This window comes from Sylvia atricapilla, chromosome W (genome assembly GCF_009819655.1).
Source record: "Sylvia atricapilla isolate bSylAtr1 chromosome W, bSylAtr1.pri, whole genome shotgun sequence".
NCBI classification, from domain to species: Eukaryota; Metazoa; Chordata; class Aves; order Passeriformes; family Sylviidae; genus Sylvia; species Sylvia atricapilla.
The window spans coordinates 18,290,696-18,315,187 of record NC_089173.1 but is presented as its reverse complement, the minus strand read 5'-3'; the positions used below and the strand labels follow the sequence as shown (position 1 = coordinate 18,315,187).

At 44.9% G+C, this 24,492-nt stretch overlaps 1 protein-coding gene across 1 annotated transcript; it reads left to right on the top strand.

The window, feature by feature from the left end:
- Window positions 1-416: 416 nt before the first annotated feature.
- On the top strand, window positions 417-3,493 carry LOC136373358 (olfactory receptor 14J1-like). Its single transcript, XM_066338268.1, has 2 exons — window positions 417-1,312; window positions 3,490-3,493. The coding sequence occupies exons 1-2, from the start codon at window positions 417-419 to the stop codon at window positions 3,491-3,493; spliced, it is 900 nt and encodes a 299-aa protein (XP_066194365.1).
- The last annotated feature ends 20,999 nt before the right edge of the window (window positions 3,494-24,492 follow it).

Sequence of the window (24,492 nt, the reverse complement as noted above, 5' to 3'; positions counted from 1 at the left end):
AAAACAGAACCAAAAAATTTTCTCTCAGACCCTACTAAACCAGGCAGTGACAGAAATCAGCAGAGACTCCCTTACTGGCAGCATCAGTGTCACTTTTGCAGCCTCCTCAGGGTTGCTCTGTGGTTGCCATCAGAGCCTGCAGAGCCAGAGCTGCCCCTGGGCAGTGCCTGAGCTGGGAGGGGTCTGCAGGGCAGAGCTGAGCCCCCAGGGCTGGGCTGGGCTCTGGCAGCACTGGCAGGGCCCGACCCTGGGCACAGGGAAGCAGCTGCAGGCAGGGACAGCTCCAGGCAGCAGAGCCCTGGGCAGGCAGTGTGGGGAAAGTGCCACCAAGCTGTGCTGGGATATTGAAAGTCCCCTCCAAACTGAACTATTCCATGATTACTGTTGTTGCAGATCCACATTCCAAGACACTGCTCATGTCCAATAGCAGCTCCATCAGCCACTTCCTCCTGCTGGCACTGGCAGACAGGCGGCAGCTGCAGCTCCTGCACTTCTGCCTCTTCCTGGGCATCTCCCTGGCTGCCCTCCTGGGCAACGGCCTCGTCATCGCTGCCGTGGCCTGTGGCCACCACCTGCACAGCCCCATCTTCTTCTTCCTGCTCAACCTGGCCCTCAGCGACCTGGGCTCCATCTGCACCACTGTCCCCAAAGCCATGCACAATTCCCTCTGGGATACCACGGACATCTCCTATGCAGGATGTGCTGCTCAGCTCTTTTTCTTTATGTTTTTCATCTCAGCAGAGTTTTCCCTCCTGACCATCATGTGCTACGACCGCTACATGTCCATCTGCAAACCCCTGCACTACGGGACCCTCCTGGGCAGCAGAGCTTGTGCCCACATGGCAGCAGATGCCTGGGCCAGTGCCTTTCCCAATGCTCTCATGCACACGGCCAATACATTTTCCCTGTCCCTGTGCCATGGGAATGCCCTGGGCCAGTTCTTCTGTGAAGTGTCCCAGATCCTCAAGCTCTTCTGCTCACACTCCTACTTCAGAGAATTTGGGATCATTGCTGTTAGTGCCTCTTTAGCTCTTGGTTGTCTTGTGTTCATTGTTTTCTCCTATGTGCAGATCTTCAGAGCTGTGCTGAGGATCCCCTCTGAGCAGGGACGGCACAAAGCCTTTTCCACCTGCCTCCCTCACCTAGCTGTGCTCTCCCTGTTCATCAGCAGTGGCACATTTGCCTACCTGAAGCCCCCCTCCATCTCCTCCCCATCCCTGGATTTGGCTCTGTCAGTTCTGTACTCGGTGGTGCCTCCAGCCCTGAACCCCCTCATCTACAGCCTGAGGAACCAGGAGCTGAAGGCTGCAGTGTGGGCACTGATGACTGGATGGTTACAGAAACATTAAACTCCTGGCCAATTACCACAAATCACTTGTAATAAAAGTCATCTTTGACACTTCTTGTTGGTTTGTTAGTGTTTTTTCTGCAGTTTATATTTTTAATCTTGTCCACAAAGTATTGTCGTTGTTTGTGCCTGCTTTGGTTTAGGGTAAGTTTGGGAGGAAATTTTTGAATGGGATTTTTTTGGAGAGAAAACTTTAATTTTTATATTTTTTTAGTTGGTCTTGGAAAAGAATTTTTTTTTTTTTTGAGAAACAGACAGAACTATATATTTATCAACAAAGTTTTTGCAAGCATAATTAATTAATCATATGAAATAATAAAATTTTTTTCTGTTTTGAAGAGAGATGGCAAATCTGAGGGTGTTTTGCCAGGAGTTAGTTTAGTTTTTTTAGTTTTTTGTTGGTTTTACTATTTTTGGTGCTGGAAAGTGTTGAAGTTCATGCCCGGTGTGCCGTGGATGTAAGATTTCGATGGGTTTTTTTGTTTTTTGTTTTTTGTTTTTTTTTAGTTTAGAGTAGATTTAAATAGTTTAAGAAAAAGGAAAAAAAAAAAGTTCAAGAAGCTTTTTTGTTTTAGTTAGTTAGATTAATTAAAAGGAAAAATCTCCTTTTTTGCTGTTGTTTGTGCTTTTGATGAACGTTCTTAATTTTGAGGAAGAAGAAAAAATGCAGAGGACTGAACATTTTTTAGAAGAAATTGCATGGGTTTCCTTTTGATGTTATTTTACTTTTAGAATTTGTTTTAAAGGTACAGAAAACATGATACAGCATAGGTTTTTAGTTTTTTTGTTTTGTTGTTTTATTATTGTGAGTACAGAGTGTATATTCTGGTGTGTTTGGGGTAGTGTAATGTAATTAATTTGCTAGGGGTTTTTATACTTGTATTTGGATTATTGTTTACTATCCTACAGGGGCTTTATTTGCTTGGCTTGTTTGATTGTAGTACATTTGTTATACTTATGGATAACATGAGAAATACTGTTTATGGTGAGATTTATTTTTTGGTTTTGTGTTTATTTATAGGTGATATTTTTGCTTTGATGCCTTGAGGCATCATAAACTTCTTGAGTTAGGATTAACTTTTTTTGTCTTCCTAATTTAAATATGGTTTTGATACTTTTATTTTAATTGTTTGATTTATTTGTTCATTGCTTTGATGCTTTTTATTAGTTTTATTTTGGGGAGATATGGGTATTTATATGGTGGAATTTTATAGTAGTTTCATATGTTGGTAGCAAGGTTTTTCATTTATTAGCAGCTTATATTCTGGCTTTTTATGCTGGTAACTATGTTTTTTTAAATTACTTTTATAGAGTATTAGCTACTATGTATTGGAGCAGATGTAGAGCTTTGGCTACTTTTTTTGGCAATGTTTGGGGAAATTTAAACAGCTTTGAGTTTAGTAAGTTGGCTTGATTTTTTTTTAGTAGCCTGTGCAATTTGTGGTGTGGGATTTTATACAGCTGTTTTTTACTTTTGGTTTATTTTTATGATGCAACAGGAATTGTCAGTGAAAAGAGAGTAGTGTGTTTTTTTTTCCTGGTAGTTGGTTGCACAGAGGAGTTCTTTTAGTATGTGTTATTTGTCTTTGTTTTTGGCTTATTTTATTTGTTAAACTAAAGTTTTTACTTTTAGGTTAATTTGTAATTACTTTTAAAATTTCAAGCTCATTTAGTATCTTAATTAAAAACTGTGCACTCTGTGATGAGAGTAATTTATTTACTTTATGTGACATTCATGGTATGGTGGGTAGAGGGAAATGTGCTTTAAATATTTAATTCAGCACTGGTAGTTGGGGTGTTAGGAGGAATTGTGTTTTAGTGTTTATTATTTTTGAAGCAGTTTGGATGTTTTTATAGGCTGCTAAAATTCCCCTCCCAGTTGGAGTGTGGTTAGGTTTAGACTTTTTGTAGTTTTGACTTCAGAATTTTAGTGACTGGCTTTGAGCCTCCCCAGGCATTTTTTGTTCAAGGTCTTAGGGCAGACTCTGGCTCCTGGCTGTGGAGTAGAGTATGTTTTTTACATTTGGGTTTGTTTTGATTGGGCTAAGGGCTGTGGTGTGAGCAATTTTTTGTTTGCTTTGGGCAAAGGTGTGTTCCTGTTAAGAGTTTTATTGGAAAATAGATTTTTTGTGGGTAACTAGGTAGAGAGGGTTTACAATTTGGTTGTACTTAGGAATGTGTATTTTTTAAAAGTCTATGGTGCTTAGGAAAGCTTGTGGGGGTTTTTTTGTTGGTTGTTGGAGGACCAATTGCTGTGATTTATGTTGATGACATTAGTGGGGAATTTGACGGCTGGTCTATTTTTTCCTGAAATTTTTGGAAACTGCATTTTTTGTGGCAGGTTTTTAACTTGTGTGAGCCTTTTTTGATAGCAAAACTAGTATTTAGCGAGAACTGGATTTTTTTTTCTGAATAATTTAGCTGCAGCTTTTTTTATATAATGATGTTATTGATACACTGCAGATGTTTTGGAGTTTTATTTTTTTTAGTGCAGTTTGGATCAGTTTGTGGTAGATGGGAGGACTGTGTTTTATTTTTGGGGCAGTAGGTTTTAAGTGTACTGCACACCCCGTTACATGAAGGGAAACTGAGGCCTGCATTTTGCTGCCAGAGGAATGGAGAAAAATGCATTGGCAATGTTAATAGTGGCATACTACTTTGCTGTTTTGGACTTGAGCTTCTATTGGAGTTTTGCCATGTCTGGTACAGCAGCATTCAGTGGTGGAGTTACTTTATTTAAGGCCTGATAGCCTACACTTAGTTTTTTTGTTGTTTTTTTTTTCATATTTGCACTCAGGTGCAAATCTACCTCTTCCTCCAGGAAGCTTCTTTGCCTCAGCTAGATAGACTAACTAAAAGGAAAAAAAAACCACTCTCTGGCCACTGTTTGTGCATCTGACGAACACAAACAGTGCCCAAAGAAGAAGAGAAAAATGCAGAGGAGTGAACACTGTTTTTCAAAACAAACTGCATGCTTCTTCTTTCTCTGATTCACTCTCAAAAGCAGTCTTAAAGGCACAGAAATCACAGAACACAGAACAGACGACTGGGATAGAAGCATCATAGTCACCCTAGGACAGTGCCATTTCACATTTTGTTTCTCTCCACCTCCCCTGTGGCCTCAATTTGTTTCAATGAAGGGCTGTGCTCTTGGTGGCTTTAAAGGAGCTCAAGGATCTCCCAGTCAGGTTTTCTGCAGAGATGCCCCTTTTGTTCCCTTCTCTGCAGCTGCAGCAGCAATGTCTGTGTGCAGAGCTGGGGGCAGCTCAGGGCTGGCACAGCAGCTGTGGCCAGGAGCAGCAGCCCTTGGTGTTGGCAGTGCTGCTCCCGTGGCCCTGCCCCGCTGCCCTCCTGGCCCTGGTGTTGCTGTAGGGCCTGAGTGCTCTCGGGGCCAGGCACAGGGCTTGAGGTGGCAGTGCCGGGGCTGCAGCAGGGACAGGCCATGGGCACTGCTGGGGCAGCGCTGACGCCTCAGGGCAGGGCCTGGGGGCTCCAGCCTCCTTGCCCAGGCTCTCATTGTGAGAACCACAGTTCACTTTTACAAAAAAAATTATGGTTTTAATAAAATGATTATCCGGAAACAGATATAAAGGAAAGGATCTGTGCCAGGGTTCCTTGGCTCGCAGCCAGAAAGTACACCCTGCCTTTTCAGAACACTGGGTTAAAAAGATCTGTATGTTACATATTCAATAGACTGTAAGGCATTTTCCAAACATTCCTTAGAGTTCAGATGCCATCCTAGTGTCAAGCCTCCCACACCTGCCCCATTTTACTAATTTAGCATTTTTTACTTTTTCTTTTTGGTAACACTTCTTGGTCATTCTATGTCCCATTTTCTGATGACAGAAGATCAATAAATTACTTCCTGGAGCTTTTGTTCACCATTATCTTCACCTTGATAATTCAGGAACGTGGGAGGAGCTCCTCTATCTTTCACATTGGCTGGTTTAGATGTTCAAAAAACAGTTTTTTCATTTTAGCACTATGTTACAACCCCTCCCGCAATATACATTGTCATCACATCACCATTTCTAAACCGTGTTAAAAGGAAACTAGAAAATCTTTCCCACATTGTACATATAGCATTCATTTCAATTTTTGTGAAAATCCAACTTTATAATATGCATTTACAAGAAAATCTTCCTCTTCGCTTTTCATAAATGAGAAGTGTGTTTTATGGAAATGGATAAACTGTAATGCACACTTAGCTTATGTACACAAATATATGTAAGCAACAGACTTTTAGAATCCAGTGTCCACATAAGGTTTTGGTGTTATACCCTGGTGGATCTTAGCCTTGCATAAATGATGCCTCTTTAATACCAGTTTAGTGTTAAGAAGTCTTTTTCTGATATTTTGGAGATTTGGTAACAGCTTGGCCTCACGGACCCAAGGAGTCAACTGTGACACTGTGGAACCTGATGGAACAAAGGGTCCATTGTGACACTGCAGAATCCGATGGAGCCAAGGGGACATTTTGACACTGTGGGGCTGCATGGAACCAAAATCCATTTTGACACAGCATGGCCACATGGAACTGATGGTCCATTGTGATGCTGCAGATCCAAGGAGACCATTGTGACACTGTGGAAACCTATAGAACCAAAAGTCCATTGTGACAGAGAAAGGCCTCATGGAACCAAGGGCCATTGTGACACAGCAGAGCCTCACAGAGCCAAGGAGTCCATGGTGAGAAACCTCATGGAACAAATGATCCCTGGTGATACTGCAGAACCAAGGAGGCCGTTGTTGACAACATGACATCTTTGTGACACTGCCGGGCCTTTTTTTTCCATGGGGCCATTTTACCACAGCAGGGTCTCATGGAATCAAGGGGACCACAGTGACACTGTGGGGCTTCATGGGAACATGGGTCCTTTCTGACACCATGAGAAAGGAGTGACACTGTTACACTACAGAGCATCATGGAACCAAGGAGGCCATTTTGAAACAGTGCAGTCTCATGGAACCATGGAGACCATGACACCTTGAGGCCTCATCTAACCTAAGGACTTCTGTGGCACTGCAGGGACACCTGGTGATAGTATATGTAGGGTTAAAATTAAAATGATTTCTGCAGCTGCAAACCTGGGGAATAGAACCCCAGCTTCACTGCAACCAGGATGTGGCTTTCATGCTATTGTTTTAACCAAATCAAGTATAACTTTGCCTGGGTAATCAGGGGGCAGGAAGGAGTAGGACGATTTGTACTTAGGTTAATGTATCTAAGAAATAAAGCTATTCTCTACTAGGTTGGGTGAAACTGTACCTAATCATCATATGATATATTTTATAATTGTAACGATTGTTGGTAGCTGAATGTGATTATTACCTTAAACCAGAATCTTCAGAATCACAAGGGAAGATGTTTACCAAAAGTCATGCTTGGGTGTATACAGTAGAACAATGGGAGGGCTTAATGATTAACATAGAGTTGTATAAGGAAAGCGTATAAGATTGTATGCTTTTGAGCCCTTGTTGGAGTTGGATTTGAGTCTGTACCCTGACTCCCAGAGCTCTCAATAAAGCACCTCATAATCATTCAGTGATTATGTGTTTTCCTCGTTAACATTTTGGCGACCCAGGCGGGACCCTGTGAGTGCTGCTGAGGACCTCCCGTCCCAATCACGCTCCAGCTGGCACCGAGGGATTCTCGGGGAGCCCATTGAGGTGGGAGCCCCCACCGCTCACAACGTCCCCTGGAGAAGAGGTAAGGTGCTTTATTCTGGTCTGATCTGGTGCCTGCCTGTCAGACGCGGCGAAAGCTGTACCTGGTTGGGCTAAGGAATTCCTGGTATTGCCTAGGCGCCATCTGTTAGACAGGGCGAAAGCCCTGCAGGTTCGGCATCAGTGGTCTTATGTACTGTAACATATGGAGAAGCTGAAAGGGTTAAAAGTGGGGATTGTGGGCGGCAATGCCCCCATATTTGCTTCTCCTTTGCGGGGCTTGGTAGCACACTGGAAAGCTGGAAATTTTGGTCAGGAATTACGGAAAGATAAATTGATTGATTATTGCAATACATGGTGGCCTGGTTATGTTTTGCTTGATAATCAAAGGTGGCCGTAGAATGGATCTTTGGAACCGAATCTGATATCACAACTGATGGAGTATTGCAAACAAGAGGGTAAATTGGATGAAATTCCATATGTTGATTTATTTTTCTCTCTGCGAGGAAAACCGCAGTGGTTAACAGAGTGTAAATTGCAAGCGCTGGTCCTTGAAAACAATCAGTGCCTGGCTTGTGTCCAAGTTAGACGCTGTGTGGAACACTTGGTTTTTGGGAAAGGGGGGAAGGCGGTTTGGAAGCTGATTTACTACTGAGACCCAATGTCTCCACCAGAGTCCCCCCGGTATCGAACCCCACTCCGCCTGGTCTCACCCCCTCCGATTCACTTACTCTTTCCCTGCGTAATCCTACACAAGGTGCTTCTCCCCAGGGCTATCCCCCCCCCCCCCCAACACCTGCTCAAAGATTTATCCCTCCACCGACACCTCAAGGGTACCCTCCCCTTCCACCCACACCTTCATCGCTGGTCTCTGCCCCTGCAAACCCTCCGCCCGAGTCCCCCACTGCTCCCTTCTCTGATAATAATCAGGACCTGATGATGAGACGGGGACGACAGGGAGGGGGGTACTGAGAGGACGGGGCGGAAAGTAGTGAGAGTGAGGGAGATAGGTCAGATGCCCCAGTAGCCCACCGTACACAGGGAAGACGGGCTCTGGCGTGGCCTAAGACAGGAAAGGGTATATTAAAACCAGGAAAACAAAAGAGAACAATTATTGCGCCGCTAAGACAAGGGATGGGGGTGGATGGACCAGTTTTTGTTAAGGTCCCTTTTTCACCAGCTGATTTAGTAATATGGAAACAATCAGCAGGAACATATCGGGACAATCTGGATAAGGTAGCTCGTGTAGTTAAGATGATAATGAAAACCCAGAACCCCGATTGGGAAGATATCCAAGTGATATTAGACACTTTGTTGGATGAAACAGAGAAGGATATGGTGCTCCGGGCGGCAAAGGAAAGAGCCAGGGAGGACATACGGAATGGTTTGGTGACAGGGACTGTAGACTATAATTTTCCCACTGAAGAGCCCGGGTGGGACACTAATGACCCATCCAGAATAGATATGATGAGGCTAAAGAAATATCAGGAGTGGATTTGTATAGGGGTACAGAAGGCAATCCCTAGAACTATGACTTGGTCTAAGTTGTATGAAATCCTGCAGGAGAAAAAGGAATCTCCCACTGCCTTCCTAGAAAGACTTAAGGAAGCGGCCAGAAAATATACTGACCTCCAGGTAGACAGTGAGCAAACAAGGGTTCAACTAACTCTTATTTTCCTAGGCCAGTCACAAGAGGATATTAGGAGAAAATTGCAAAAACTGGAAGGTGAAGAGTTAAGAAATTTAGATAAAATGTTGGAGGTGGATTGGAAACTTTATAACAATTGTGAGAAAGAGGTTGCTAAGAAATAAGGGCAGAGTTTGTTGGCAGTCTTACAAGGACAGGGGCGGGGACGTGGTAGAACCGGTCAGGAAGGTAATAGAGGTGGTTTTGGCAGGGGGCAGGCTGGTCTGGCTATCAATCAATGTTCCTATTGTCGAATGACAGGGCATTGGAAACGAGAGTGCCCAAACCGGTTAGGCCAGACTGATCAGCCCCAGCTAGACAGTGCTGGAATCATGGTTTTGTGTGAACCAAAGCCAGGATCAAAGGAACCCATGGTGACTTTATGCCTAGAAGGGAAAGCAGTGACCTTTCTTGTTGACACAGGAGCCACACATTAGGTATTGAATTATACGGAAGGACAAATTGGGAATAAGTCAACTGCAATTATTGGAGCCACAGGGAGGGAAGAAATACGGCCCTTCTTGCAACCCCTATATTTGAGCTTTGGGAATAAAGTTCTAACACATGAATTTTTGTATTTGCCTGAGTGCCCAACCCCATTTTTTAGGATGAGATTTATTAGCGGTACTCGACTTTTGAAAGTGCTGAGTTAGTAATGAGAATATCTGAGTCTAAAACAGGAAAGATTTTAATGATAAAAGAAAAACTGATTCCTAATATTCCTAAGGAGGTAGAAGATGCAGTGAATCCCTCTGTCTGGGAAACAGATGTACCTGGAAAATCTAAGTTAGCACAGCCAGTACACGTGGAATTGAAAGAAGGGACAAATGCTGTACGACTCAAACAGTACCCTATAAAACCAGAAGCAATGCAAGGAATAGCAAAGACTATTGATAAATTTTTGAAATGTCATATTCCAGAAGAATGTGAATCAGAATACAATACTCCAATCTTCCCAGTAAAGAAGCCCAATGGTGAGTATAGACTCGTACAGGATTTGAGGGGCATAAATGAGATAACCAAAGATATTCATCCAGTGGTGGCCAATCCTTACACATTGTTAGCATCTGTAAAGGAGATATATAAATGGTTTACTGTAACTGATTTGAAAGATGCCTTTTTCTGCATACCCCTTGACCAAGATAGTAGGAACCTATTTGCCTTTGAGTGGGAACATCCTGGAATTGGAAGAAAGACCCAGCTCACCTGGACTCGATTACCGATGGCTTTTAAAAACTCCCTGACCCTATTCAGGAGTCATCTGGCAAAGGAGTTGGAAATCTGGACTAAAGAAGGACAGGTACCAAGAAACCAGTATCTATTGCTTCAATATGTAGATGATATCCTGATTGCTACTGAAGAAAAAGCAACTTGCATAAAGGTAACAATTGAGATTTTAAATTCCTTGGGAATGGGAGGATATAAGGTATCCTGAGAAAAGGCCCAAATTGCCCAACAGACTGTTAACTATCTGGGATGTGAGATCTCCCAAGGGCAAAGAAGGCTGGGTACTAATCGTATTCAAGCTATTTGTGATATTCCAGAGCCACGGAATATTCATGAGCTGCGAATTTCCCTCGGAATGACCAGGTGATGTCACCTGTGGATCGTGGACTATGGACTGATTGTGAAACCTTTATATGAGGCCCAGAAGACACAGCTGTTCGTCTAAGGCCAACCACAAAGGGAGGCCTACCGAAAATTAAAGGAAGCATTAACAACTGCTCCTGCATTAGGGTTACCTGATTTGTCTAAAGACTTTCAGCTGTATGTACATGAGAATCAGTGCCTGGCACTGGGAGTCCTGATCCAACAATTGGGAAGTTGGAAAAGGCTGGTGGGTTACATTTCCAAACAGCTTGACAACGTAACTGCTGGGTGGCCCTCAGGTCTGCGGGCAGTGGCAGCTACTGTGCTACTGATACAAGAAGCCAGGAAGCTCACGATGGGAAGACACATTGATGTCTACGTGCCACACATGATAACCACAGTCCTGGAGCAGAAAGGGGGCCACTGGCTCTCTCCAAGTCGAATGATGAAATTCCAGGTAACCCTGACCGAGCAGGATGATGTGACACTAAAAACAACTAACCTTTTGAATCCAGCCTCATTTCTAGGTACTACAGCTGAGGAGGGTCCACTGGGACATGACTGCATAGAGGTGATCGAGTATACCTATTCAGCAAGAGCAGACCTGAAAGATACTCCTCTGGAGCAACCAGAATGGGAACTCTTCACGGATGGAAGCAGCTTTGTGGAAAAAGGAATGAGATATGCTGGATATGCGGCAATCACAATTAACACAGTAGTGGAAGCAAAAGCATTACCACCTAATACATCTGCCCAGAGGGCAGAGCTGATTGCATTAACCAGAGCATGAGAACTGAGTGGGGGAAAGCAGTAAACATATGGACTGACTCAAAATATACCTTTGGAGTAGTGCATGTAAACGGAGCATTATGGAAGGAGAGAGGATTACTGTCCTCCCAAGGGACACATATTAAACATCAAGATGCAGTCCTGCAACTGATAAATGCAGTACAAAAACCTGAACAAGTAACAATCATGCACTGCAAGGTACATCAATCGGGCAGTTCTAAAATTTGTGAAGGAAATCGAAAAGCAGATTGGACAGTCCATCAGGTGGCATGGGAGGTGCAGAAAACAATGGCCTTGATACTGTCAAAACTTAATGTCTCTCAATTCAATTTACCTCCCAAGCCAAAATACACAATAGAAGATGACAGACTGGCACATCTGCTGAAGGCACAGAAGAACGCAGAAGGGTGGTATGTAACCACACAAGGGAAAATAGTGGTACCCCCATTAGTAATGAGAGAAATCTTACAAATAAGACATAATGAGTGTCATTGGGGTGCAGAGGCATTGGTAAAATCATTGAAACAATATGTAATCTCAGTAGAGATGCAAACAATGGCAAAATCAGTAATGTCAAAATGTGAGATTTGCTTAAAGAACAATCCAGTGGCCAGAAGACAGACACAGCTAGAAAGAATTCGGGTGGGAATAGAACCAGGAGATTATTGGCAGGTAGATTTTACAGAATTGCCCAGAACCCAATGATATAAGTATTTGGTAGTAGGGGTTGACACATTTTCTGGATGGCCAGAAGCCCTTCCCTGTCATACCAATCAAGCAAAGGAAACAGTTAAGTGGTTACTACAGGAGATTATTCCCAGGTTAGGGGTGCCTATAGGGATATCATCAGATACAGGCCCACATTTTATAGCCAAGATCGTGCAGGAGGTGAGTAGATTATTGGGAATCTCTTGGGACCTCCATACTCCATGGAGACCCCAGTCAAGTGGACAGGTAGAAAGGATGAAACAGACACTGAAGAGGCAGCTTAGTAAAATATGCCAGGAAGCCAAATTGCAATGGCCACAAGCATTACCAATAGTAGTGCTGAGGATTCGGATGAGATCTAGGAGTGGAATGTCTGTCAGTCCCTATGAGATATTGTATGGGAAGCCATATGAACCTCCAGACCCCAATCCAAATGTACACGTTACAGGGAAACAGGACGTGTATAATTATGGTCTGTCTCTTGGGAAAACTTTAGCACAGCTCCGGGGCGCCCTCCTGTGGAATAGACTGCTGAGTCTTGAAAATCCAATCCACGATATCAAACCAGGAGACGAGGTGTACCTCAAGACCTGGGATGAGGAGCCATTGAAGGAAAAGTGGACTGGTCCTCATCAAGTGCTGCTAACCACCTTTACCACTGTCAAAGTGGCTGAAGTGGAACCCTGGATACACTACACAGGAGTGAAGAAAGTCCCTCGTGGAGCTGTGTCGTGGGCTGCGCAAGCTGTAGGACCAACAAAGCTGAAGATAAAACATCTGTAATGGTATCAGTAACCATGCTCCTTTGGGGGTTAATGTTAACTTTATGTATTTTAATGTTACCAGTAAGGATCACTATTGCTTTGAGATATGGAATGCACGAAGGTCTACCAACTGCTCTTCATTCTAAGGTGAAGAGAAAGGTACAATCAGGAACACAGGTAACAGAAGCTCCTAATACAATTCAAGCTGAAAACGTGATGATTGGATTGATTAAAGACTTTGCCAAAATGCAAAACACCACCAGAATAACAGCCTGCCTGCCAATACCAAAGGCAGCAGGAGACCCAACAACTTGGGGAATCATAACATCAGAATTACCTGATATAAAAGAGAACAAAACAATTAAATGTAAGCAGGTTACAGAAATGTGACAGGAAACCCGTTAGTGTGGAAGTGTGAAGAAAAGGATTGGAAAGGATTAGAAACCTGGGATAGTGCGTGGTCCATGGTTATATTTCCGAAATTTCAATATATGGCAAGCACTCCTTGGTGCATTAAATGGAAAGGCCCTGAAAATGAAACAGATCCAGCAATAGTAAACACTGGTACTGCTAGCAGAAAGGAAACAGCAAAAGTAAATTGGTGGACATGTGATAAAATTTATGATCGCGCCTCTGACAACCCGGAAGTAAAACAATGGTCACCCTTGGCTGTAGCCTTGCAAAATGGTTGTGCTTGCAGAAGAATCAAACACAAACAGGGCAAAATCGCACCCAGGATCATAGTAGGATGTAGTAAGAGTACAATCCGAAGTCCTGGGCAATTTGTATGGGCAACAAGCCTTCCCCCCTTATGCCCAATCTGGAAAAGGTCCCCATTTAATGGGAGCCATGAGCTCCTGCAGATAAGAACAAAACGAGATGTCTCGAATAATCAGAATCAAGATGACACCTGGCAAGAACCCTCTAGTGGAGTAAAATTCAGGTGGGCCCTGGAATCTCTGTTTGGTCCTGTTGCAAATTATCGGAATAGGGAAATGCTGTATAAAATCACAGGTCAGGTAGACAGATTAGCAAGAGTTGCACGAGAAGGATTTAGTGAGCTCCAAGTGCAGTTACAAGCCACTACCAAAATGACTTTACAAAATCGATTGACTCTAGATATGTTACTCCTGAAAGAACACAGAGTGTGTGGATATTTAAAAGGATGAATTGACCATTGCTGCATCCACATCTCAAATGTAACAACAAATGTAGAACATGATATTAGCCAGTTAGGACAAATAGAATATGAAGTACAAGAGGAACAAAAGGATTTAGCTACTACCTGGTTAGACAAAATTCTTAGAGGATTAGGATTGAATGTTAATTCATGGGTGAAATCTATCCTTGAAAATTTAATAATTTTACTGATTATATTTCTAGTGATTTGGTTAGTTTTTAGGATACTAAAAGGGGAAATACGAAGAAGAACATCCTGGAACAGAACAATAATGAAGGCGCTGACACGAGACAAGACTGCACCTTCAGCACCTCCGATCTGCAATAATTTTCACAATGAAGCCCACGTCAACCATGGATTTGAAGCTGAACATCCAGTATAGACTCTGAAGATGAATGGACTGTACTGAATGAAAGCATTTACACTTAGTAGATTTAAAGTGAAATACTTTCAAAGGGGGGAATGAAAGGATAGGGTTAATAATTTCTGTTACCACAGAAGCTGGGAATAGAGTCTCAGCTTCACTGCAACCAGGTGTTGCTTCCATTGTTTCAACCAAATCAAGTATAATGCTGCCTGGGTAATCGGGATGGGGGGAGAAGGAGAAGATTGGGATGGCTTGTACGTAGAAATGAAGTAGGTCGGGTGAAACTGTACCTAATCATCATAAGATAGATGATCGAATTCTGATGATTGTTAGTAGCTGAACATGATTATTATTTCAAACTAGAATAGTAAAGAAGATATTTACAAAAATTCATGCTTGGATGTATACAATAGAACAATGTAGGTTTAATGATTAACATAGAGTTATGTAACGGAGGGGTATAATATTGGGGCCTTCTTGGACCCTCGTCAGAGCTGGATTTGGGTTTGTACCCCGGCTCCCAGAGCTCTCATCAATAAAGCACCCCCGTAATCAATTCCCCTGATTATGTGTATTCCTCGCTAACAGAATCAAAAGTGCCATCAGCATCTTCACACAAACTGTCACTGAACCGGAACAGCCTGAACCAGTAGCAGTTGCCACCATTCAGAAGAAGAAATCAAGGAGCAAATCAGTCCGCATAGCGACTGACGAGGATGGAGCAGGACCTTCGCACCCAGCTGAAGAGAAAGAGATCATCACTCGCTATCTATCTCTGAGTGAACTGCATAACCTGCGAAGGGAATTCACCCGCCAGACCAGGGAGTCCATCCTCACCTGGCTGCTCCGCATCTGGGACGCTGCAGCCAATGACACCATTCTGGATGGAACTGAGGCCAGGCAACTGGGATCCCTGTCTCGGGATGTGGTCATTGACCAGGGAATTGGAAAAAACCCAAGAAACTCTCAGCCTCTGGCAGCGACTGCTAACAAGTGTGAAAGACAGATACCTTTGTAAAGAAGACCTCCTAGTGCTCCAAGGAAAATGGAACACAATAGAACAAGGTATCCGATGCCTAAGGGAATTGGCTGTGCTGGAGATCATTTTTGCAGAAGACGAGAGATTTCCTAAGAGCCCAGATGATGTCCAGTGCACATCACGGATGTGGTTGAGATTTGCATGGCTTGGACCAGAGATGTACTCACGTTACCTGCCAACACTGCAATGGAGAGAAGGTGAGGACAAGGTGGGTGTCCTGGCTAATAAACTAAGGATTTACGAGGACACTGTCACCGCCCCAGTTCGTACCCATGTCTTGTCTGTGGAAACAAGACTGGCTGAGCAAGTCAGGAGCTTAATTGAAGAAAGCCATCAGAAACTGAAAAAAGAACTTAAGGAAGAAATTTACGATATCTCACCAGAGCCGACGAGTGTCTCTGCCATTAGGAGCAGGCGTCCCTCAGCCAGGGAGAGAGGATACACACCCCGAGGTAACCTTTGGTCTTTTCTCCGGGAGCATGGAGAAGATATGAAGAAGTGGGATGGAAAACCCACCTCCTCCTTAGCAGCCCGGGTACGTGAACTGAAAAGAGAAACACCTACCACAAAAAGCTCATCTAGAATCAGTGTTGCTCCGGTCTCTCATGCGCAGGACTCCAGACGGTACAGGAATGATGATATGACTGATCCTCTTGAAGGGACCTCAGCAACACATTTACAGGAAGAGAACAACGTATGCGATGACCAGGAATAGGGGGGCCCTGCCTCTAGCCAGGAAGAGGAAAGGGACAATCGGATCTACTGGACTGTGTGGATCCGATGGCCTGGCACATCTGACCCACAAAAATATACGGCATTGGTTGACACTGGGGCCCAATGTACCATGATGCCATCAAGATATGTAGGAACAGAACCCATTTCTATTACTGGAGTAACAGGAGGGTCCCAGGAACTGACTGTATTAGAGGCTGAAGTGAGTTTAACCGGGAACGAGTGGCAAAAACACCCCATTGCAACTGGCCTGGAGGCCCCATGCATCCTCGGCATAGACTGTCTCAAGAATGGATATTTCAAAGATCCAAAAGGATATCGTTGGGCTTTTGGGATAGCCACAGTGGTGAAAGAAGACATCAGACATTTGAGTACTTTGCCTGGTCTCTCAGATGACCCCTCTGCTGTGGGACTGCTGAAAGTTGAAGAACAACAAGTACCAATTGCCACAGCAACAGTACACCGTCAGCAATACCGTACTGACAGAGACTCTGTGATTCCCATACATGAGATGATCTGTAAACTGGAAAGCCAAGGGGTGGTCAGTAAGGCCCGTTCACCTTACAACAGCCTGATTTGGCCCGTGCGTAAGTCCAGTGGAGAATGGAGACTGACGGTGGATTACCGTGGTCTGAATGAAGTCACGCCACCACTGAGTGCTGCTGTGCCAGACATGTTAGAGCTTCAGTACGAGCTGGAGTCCAAAGCAGCAAAGTGATATGCAACCGTTGATATTGCCAATGCCTTCTTCTCCATTCCTTTGGCAGCTGAGTGCAGACCTCAGTTTGCTTTCACCTGGAGGGATGTACAGTACACCTGGAACCGACTGCCCCAGGGGTGGAAACACAGCCCCACCATCTGCCATGGACTGATCCAATCTGCACTGGATAAGGGTGAGGCCCCAGAGCATCTGCCGTACATTGATGACATCATCATATGGGGGAACAAGCCAGAGGAGGTCTTCAAGAAAGGAGAGAAGATTATCCAAATTCTGCTGAAAGCTGGTTTTGCCATTAAAAGAAGCTAGGTTAAGGGACCAGCTCAAGAAATCCAGTTCCTGGGAGTAAAATGGCAAGATGGTCGTCGCCAAATTCCCACAGAGATAATCAACAAGATCACTGCCATGTCCCCACCTACCAACAAAAAGGAAACACAAGCTTTCCTAGGTGCCATAGGCTTTTGGAGGATGCACATTCCTGAGTACAGTCAGATCGTGAGCCCTCTCTACTTGGTGACCCGCAAGAAGAATGATTTCCACTGGGGCCCTGAACAGCAACAAGCTTTTGTTCAGATCAAGCAAGAGATTGCTCATGCAGTAGCCCTGGGCCCAGTCAGGATGGGACCAGATGTGAGGAATGTGCTTTACTCCGCAGCTGGGAACAATGGTTTGTCTTGGAGCCTTTGGCAGACAGTGCCTGGGGAGACTCGAGGCCGACCATTGGTATTCTGGAACCGAAGTTACAGAGGCTCCGAGGCCAACTACACTCCCACAGAGAAGGAGATCTTGTCCGCCTATGAAGGAGTTCAAGCCGCCTCAGAAGTGATTGGCACTGAAACACAGCTGCTTTTGGCACTCCGACTACCAGTGCTGGGGTGGATGTTCAAGGGAAAGGTTCTTTCCACGCATCATGCCACCGATACCACTTGGAGCAAATGGATTGCCCTCATTACACAGCGCGCCCACATTGGAAACCCAAATCGCCTTGGGATTCTGGAAGTTATAACGAACTGGCCAGAAGGTGAGACTTTTGGATTATCATCTGAAGAAGAAGAAGAAAAGCAAGTAGCACGTGCTGAGGAAGCCCCACCATATAATGAGCTACCAGAGACTGAAAGACGATACGCTCTGTTCACTGATGTCTCCTGCCGAATTGTAGGAGCTAACCGGAAATGGAAAGCTGCAGCATGGAGCCCCACACGACAAGTTGCACAAGCTACCGAGGGACAAGATGGATCGAGTCAAGTTGCAGAGCTTAAAGATGTCCAGCTGGCTTTGGATATTGCTGAACGAGAAAAGTGGCCAAGGCTCTATCTCTACACTGACTCATGGATGGTAGCTAATGCTCTGTGGGGATGGCTGAATCGCTGGAAAAAGGCCAATTGGCAGTGCAGAGGAAAACCCAACTGGGCCGCTGACATTTGGCAGGACATCGCCGCCTGAGTAGAGAGGCTGACCGTGAAGGTTCGACACGTGGATGCGCACGTACCCAAGAGCCGGGCTAATGAGGAGCATCGCAACAATGAGCAGGTAGACAAAGCTGCCAAGGTGGATCTAGACTGGCAGCACAAGGGAGAATTATTCCTAGCTCGTTGGGCCCATGATGCCTCTGGTCATCAGGGAAGAGATGCAACATATCGATGGGCCCGTGACCGAGGGGTGGACCTCACTATGGACAGCATCTCACAGGTCATCCACAACTGTGAGACCTGCACTGCAATCAAACAGGCCAAGCGAGTGAAGCCGCTGTGGAATGGTGGACGATGGCTGAAGTACAGGTACGGGGAAGCCTGGCAAATTGACTACATCACCCTTCCCCAAACACACCAAGGAAAGCGGTACGTGCTGACCATGGTGGAAGTCACCACTGGATGGCTGGAAACCCACCCTGTGCCTCATGCCACTGCCCGGAACACCATCCTGGGCCTTGAAAAACAAATCCTGTGTGGACAGGGCACCCCTGAGAGAATTGAGTCAAACAATGAGACCCATTTCAAGAACAGCCTTATAAAACACCTGGGCTAGAGAACACGGTATTGAATGGATATACCACATTCCTTATCATGCACCAGCTGCCGGGAAAGTTGAACGGTGCAACGGACCACTAAAGACTGCCCTGAAGGCACTTGGTGGGGGGACCTTCAAGAATTGGGAACTAAACTTAGCCAAAGCCACATGGATGGTTAACACCCGAGGGTCTATCAATCGAGGTGGTCCTGCCCAGTCTGAACCCTTACACACAGTGGATGGAGACAAAGTACCTGTGGTACACATGAAGGGCATTTTAGGAAAGAGTGTTTGGATTAATCCCACTTCAGGCAAAGGCAGACCCATCTGTGGGATTGTCTTTGCTCAAGGACCTGGTTACACTTGGTGGGTAATGCAGAAAGATGGAAAAACCCATTGTGTACCACAGGGAGACATAATTTTAAGTGAGAGCAGTGTGTAAGGTTTCATTCTGTATGTATATATGCATTCCTCTGTAAGAATGTATTGATTTGGGGCATGTTGTAGATGGTAATAGAATAAGGGGTGGATTGCCCTGGGTTGTAGTTTAGGATGTATTCTATCACCATCTTCAATTAATGGCCCATCAATGCCTTGTGCATGACTCATAGATAACTCCCTCCAGGAGTTATCTCTCTTTAATGGGCCATCAAGGACTTCCTGGATGACTCATCATCTCATTGTCTTATGCTCCGCCCACGGGGAGGAGCCAAGAATTCTCACCTGGATATAAGCTGGGATATGGGACAGTAGAAGCAGCCCTCACCCACTGGATTCCCAGAGGACTGGAGCTACCAGACCTTTCTACGAGACCACTGCTTCAGGAAGATCACCTCGTCTGGACTGCTTCCATCACCTTCATCAGGTTGTATTCTGACTCTGTCAGTGGTTTTTTTTCTTTTTGCATTGTTGCATTTATTTTATTTTTTTTATTTTATTTTATTTTATTTTATTTCCTTTTCTTCTCATTAAATTGTATTTTCTGACTTAGAGCCTCTCACTTGGTTTGTTTTCAAACCACAACACTGTGTCATAGGGATGGGTCGGAGATGTAAAGCAGCTGTATGGAGCCCCACACGACAGGTCGTAGGGGTCGCTGAAGGAGAGGGTGGATCCAGTCAATTTGCTGAGCTCAAAGCCATTTAACTGGCCCTAGATATTGCAAAGAGAGAGAAGTGGCCAAGGTTCTATCTATACACTGATTCTTGGATGGTAGCCAATGCTCTGTGGGGATGGCAGAAGAAATGGAAAGAGGCGAACTGGCAGTGTAGAGGAAAACCAATTTGGGCTGCTGAAGAGTGGAAAGATATCACTGCCCGGTTAGAAAACCTACCTGTGAAGATTCGCCATGTAGATGCCCATGTCCCCAAGAGTAAAACTAATGAGGAGCAGCAAAATAATGAGCAGGTACATCAAGCTGCAAAGATTGGGGAGTTGAAGATAGATCTTGACTGGGAGCACAAGGGAGAGTTGTTCCTAGCACGATGGGCCCATGATGCCTCAGGTCACCAAGGTAGAGATGCCACCTATAAGTGGGCACGAGACCGAGGGGTAGATTTAACCATGGACAGCATTTCTCAAGTTATCAGTGACTGTGAGACGTGCGCTGCCATTAAGCAAGCCAAGCGGATGAAGCCTCTCTGGTATGGAGGGCGGTGGTCTAAGTACAAGTACGGGGAGGCCTGGCAGATTGATTGCATCACACTGCCTCAAACCCGCCAAGGCAAGCGCCATGTGCTGACCATGGTGGAAGCCACCAAGGGATGGTTGGAAACCTACCCTGTGTCTCATGCTACAGCCCACAACACCATCCTGGGCCTTGAAAAGCAGGTCCTTTGGAGGCACAGCACTCCCGAGAGAATTGAGTCAGACAATGGGACTCATTTTAAAAATAATCTTATTAAAACCTGAACTAGGGAACATGGCATTGAATGGGTATATCATATCCCTTACCATGCACCAGCTGCAGGTAAAGTGGAGAAGTACAATGGGTTGTTAAAAACCACCCTGAAAGCATTGGGTGGGAGGGTCCTTAAAAAACTGGGAGCAGCATTTAGCAAAAGCCACCTGGTTAGTTAACACCCGAGGTTCCACTAACCGAGCGGGTCCTGCTCAGTCCCAGCACCTTAATATAGTAGATGGAGATAAAGTCCCAGTGGCCCATGTTAGAGGTTTGTTGGGAAAGACAGTATGGATCAACCCTGACTCGAGTACAGGCAAACCCATCCGTGGAGTTGTCTCTGCTTAAGGACCGGGTTGTACATGGTGGATAATGCAGAAAGATGGAACAATATGATGTGTACCTCAGGGAGATCTGAATATGGGGTAAGATTCATATGTGCTGAATGTTACTACCATTGTCTGCGCATTAGATCAGTCAGACATAAAACAGAAGGAAACGTATAACTGTCAAAGGTCTGAGCAAGTAAGACGGATGGAAATGTATAAGTGTTAAAGGTCTGAGTAAGTGAGATGAAAGTTTTAATTGTGTATCCACGATATGGGATAAGGGGTGGAATGTTCTGGGTTGACGCTGTCTCCTATCCCATATCTTGAACTACATTGTTGTGTCTGGCAGCTGCCCCCTCTTTCTCTGGCGGGGCCTGCTGTTTTTTGCTGCTGGCTCGCTCGCTCTCTCGCTCTCTGGCTTGGCTGCTGGATATTGCTTCTGCTTCGCTCTCTGACTCGGCTGCTGGATATTGCTTCTGCTTCGCTCTCTGACTCGGCTGCTTTGCTTGGCCTGCTGGTTTTTGTTGCTGCTTCTCTCTCTCTCTCTCTCTCTCTCTCTCTGCCTGCCTGCTGCCTGCCCCTGCCGCTGGCTTTTGCTGCTTCTGTTTGGTGTTTGGGTTTTTTTTTCCTTCCTTTCCCCTGTCATCCCCCCCCCCCCCCCCCAAGATTTTGAACCGGCTCCAGACCTGACCTGACCTGAGAAGTCCTGGGTCTGCAAGAAAAGCTGAGTACCCTCTCCTACAGTAACTCGGTTCCTTTCCCACTTTTGGTGTTGGGGAGTGTTCTTTTCATTGTCAATAAACTGTTTTTTTCCACTTTTCTTCCAAGGCATTTTCCTTCCCGAACCCAGGGCTGGGGGGGAGGGGTGGTGGAGGTTTCGGTTTAGGGGACTCCTTTTAGAGGTTCTTCCCTAATGTTAAAAATGGACCAGGAGACCTGCTCCTTTGAAAGGCCTTTATTAGTCAGCTCTTTCAAGGGGGAACTCGAGGGGTCGCCTGTGCCGTCGCCGCTCCTGTCACCGTTCTCACTCGGGCCGCCGCTGAGGAGGAGGTGCCAGTCGAATCTGCTGCTCTCGCCGCAGAGTCGGGAGTTCCAGACTCGCGGGAATCCCCAGGAACTCAACTGGGCTCATGTGGTCTAGGGGTGTCACCTTTTCCCAGTCTTTTTCTGGTCATGGCGAGGCGGCAGAAGCAGAATTCAGTCCCTAGGTAGCTGAGGGTCGTCTCGGTGTTGTAGTGTCTCCCTTTTATCTGGATTTTGTGCTGGGTCCATTTGTCGGCAACTGCACTTTGGTTTTGAGTGGTGCACCATGGAAGTCCTTGGATTTTCCTATTAGGCGGGGCCAGCAGTTCAAGGAGCCGGCAGCGAATGGCGACAGCCTAGCCCGACGGAAGGGGAAGGGAACCTGGGGTTTTAGTGGGGGTGTACAACTTGGAATAAGGTTTTGAGGGTACAAATTTTGGTACAAACAGTATAACTTTCTTAACAGACAGGGTACAACTGGCATAACATTTTAAACAGCATAACCTTCCTAACAAATGAAAGACTGTGTCAAAAATGGGAATCTCTTACATTTTATTCATTTCACCTAATTTATTCCAAACCAGGACAGATCCCTAGAAATTGGCATCTAATAATAGTTGATTTAAAGGATTGCTTTTTTGATATACCGCTGCATCCAGATGATGCACCCAAATTTAGCTTTTCTGTGCCAAGCATTAATATGCAGGCACCACTTGATTGATATCATTGGTTAGTACTGCCTTAAGGATTGCGAGACAGCCCGACCATATGCCAATGGTATGTGGCAAAAATTCTGAGTCCAGTACGGGAAAAAATGCCTGATGTTCTGTTCTATCATTATATGGATGATATCCTTATCTCTGCAGAAACTGTGGTTTGTGTGGAGGAAGCAATGCGAGCGGTCTGCCAGGCTGTTACATCAGCGGGCCTGACCATTGCTTCTGAAAAGGTTCAAAAGACATCCCCCTGGAAATATTTGGGCTGGCAAATAAGCATGCATTCTATTTTGGCACAACCCTTGCAAATTTCAACTGAAATCAAAACTTTACATGATGCACAGAAACTGCTGGGAACGATTAATTGGGTTCATCCCCTGCTTGGGATTTCAAATGCAGATTTAGAGCCATTGTTTGCCCTCTTGGAGGGGGAGCCCGACCTTTTATCACCTAGGCATTTAAACAAAGAAGCACAGATTGCGTTGCAGAAAGTGGCTGATGCTATCTCTCAGAGACAATCAGCCCGTTGGGCCCCTGAATTACCATTGTGGTTAATCGTTCTGAACCTCAGCAAGCAACCCCATGCCTTAATATTTCAGTGGGACTCAGAAAAAGCAGACCCTTTACTAATCATTGAATGGGTCTTTTTGCCTAATAATATGCCCAAGACTATTTCCATGCAGGATGAACTTATGGCCATGTTGATTATCAAGGCTCATCAAAGGCTGACCTCCTTGGCTGGGAAAGATTTTGATTGTATCTTTCTGCTTCTCACTATGTTTTATTTGAATTGGTTGCTACAGATGTCTGAAAAATTGCAAATTGCTTTAGCAGATTACCTAGGACAGATATCTATCCATCCACCTAAACACAAATTGTTAAGTTCTTGTTTTAACTTACTCCCTAAGGCAAAGAGAAGTGAGACTCCTTTGCGAGCTGTGACAGTATTCACAGATGGTTCTGGGAATAGCCATAAATCAGTGGTTGTATGGAAAGATTTTGAAACTGGAACCTAGCAATCTGATATTGCTGTTGTTGAAGGGTGTCCACAAATAGTGGAATTAGCCGCTGCGGTCAGAGTGTTTCAGAAGTTCAGTACACCTTTTAATCTGGTTACTGACTCCGCATATGTTTCAGGTATTATTCAAAGAGCAGAAAATTCTGTTTTGAAAAATGTTAAAAATGACACTCTTTTTTCCTGGTTGAAACTGCTGGTTACTCTGTCAGACAAGAGGACGGCTCCTTACTTTGTCATGCATATTAGGTCACATTCCAATCTCCCAGGTTATCTCACTGAAGGTCTCAAACACCTTCTGGTACAACAAAAGGGGGGAGCTGGAGACACCCCCGCTGAAAGGCTATGCAAAGCTCTATACGTTTTTAATTTCTTAAACTGTTCAATGACAAACTTGAATCCTCCCATGACTAGGCATTTTGCATCATCCACATCGCTTTCCTGCAAGGAAAACCACCAGTACTAATCCATGACCCAGAATCTGGTAAAATCCTGGGCCCTTACTCCTTGATCACTTCGGGAAGGGGTTTTGCTTGTATCTCCTCAGAAAAAGGACCTCGCTGGATTCCTGCAAAGAATGTGAAGCCTTTCCGAGAACCTCTACCGGCAGCCAACACCACCAAGTCCACAGGAGAGGAGGAAGAGGAGGAACCCCACCCGGACTGCAGCTGATGATCTTTTGTCCTATCTAGGAAACTGTGAACTTTGAGTTTTGTGTCAGTATAAAGGGTGTGAAAACTAGAGATATTACAGAGTCCTTTTGGTGTAATTCAGGTAAACAGCCATTGAAATTTTAATTATACCAGGGCACAAGAAAAAGATAGTCCTCACCTCCCTACTCTCAGGAGACAAATACTGAGGAAATCCAAACATAGCCATATTTGCAAACTGGAATGCAGACAAAACAATTAAG

Bases quoted from the DNA above. Each gene is read 5' to 3' on its own strand.
- LOC136373358 (XM_066338268.1), top strand. From the start codon at position 417: ATGTCCAATAGCAGCTCCATCAGCCACTTCCTCCTGCTGGCACTGGCA.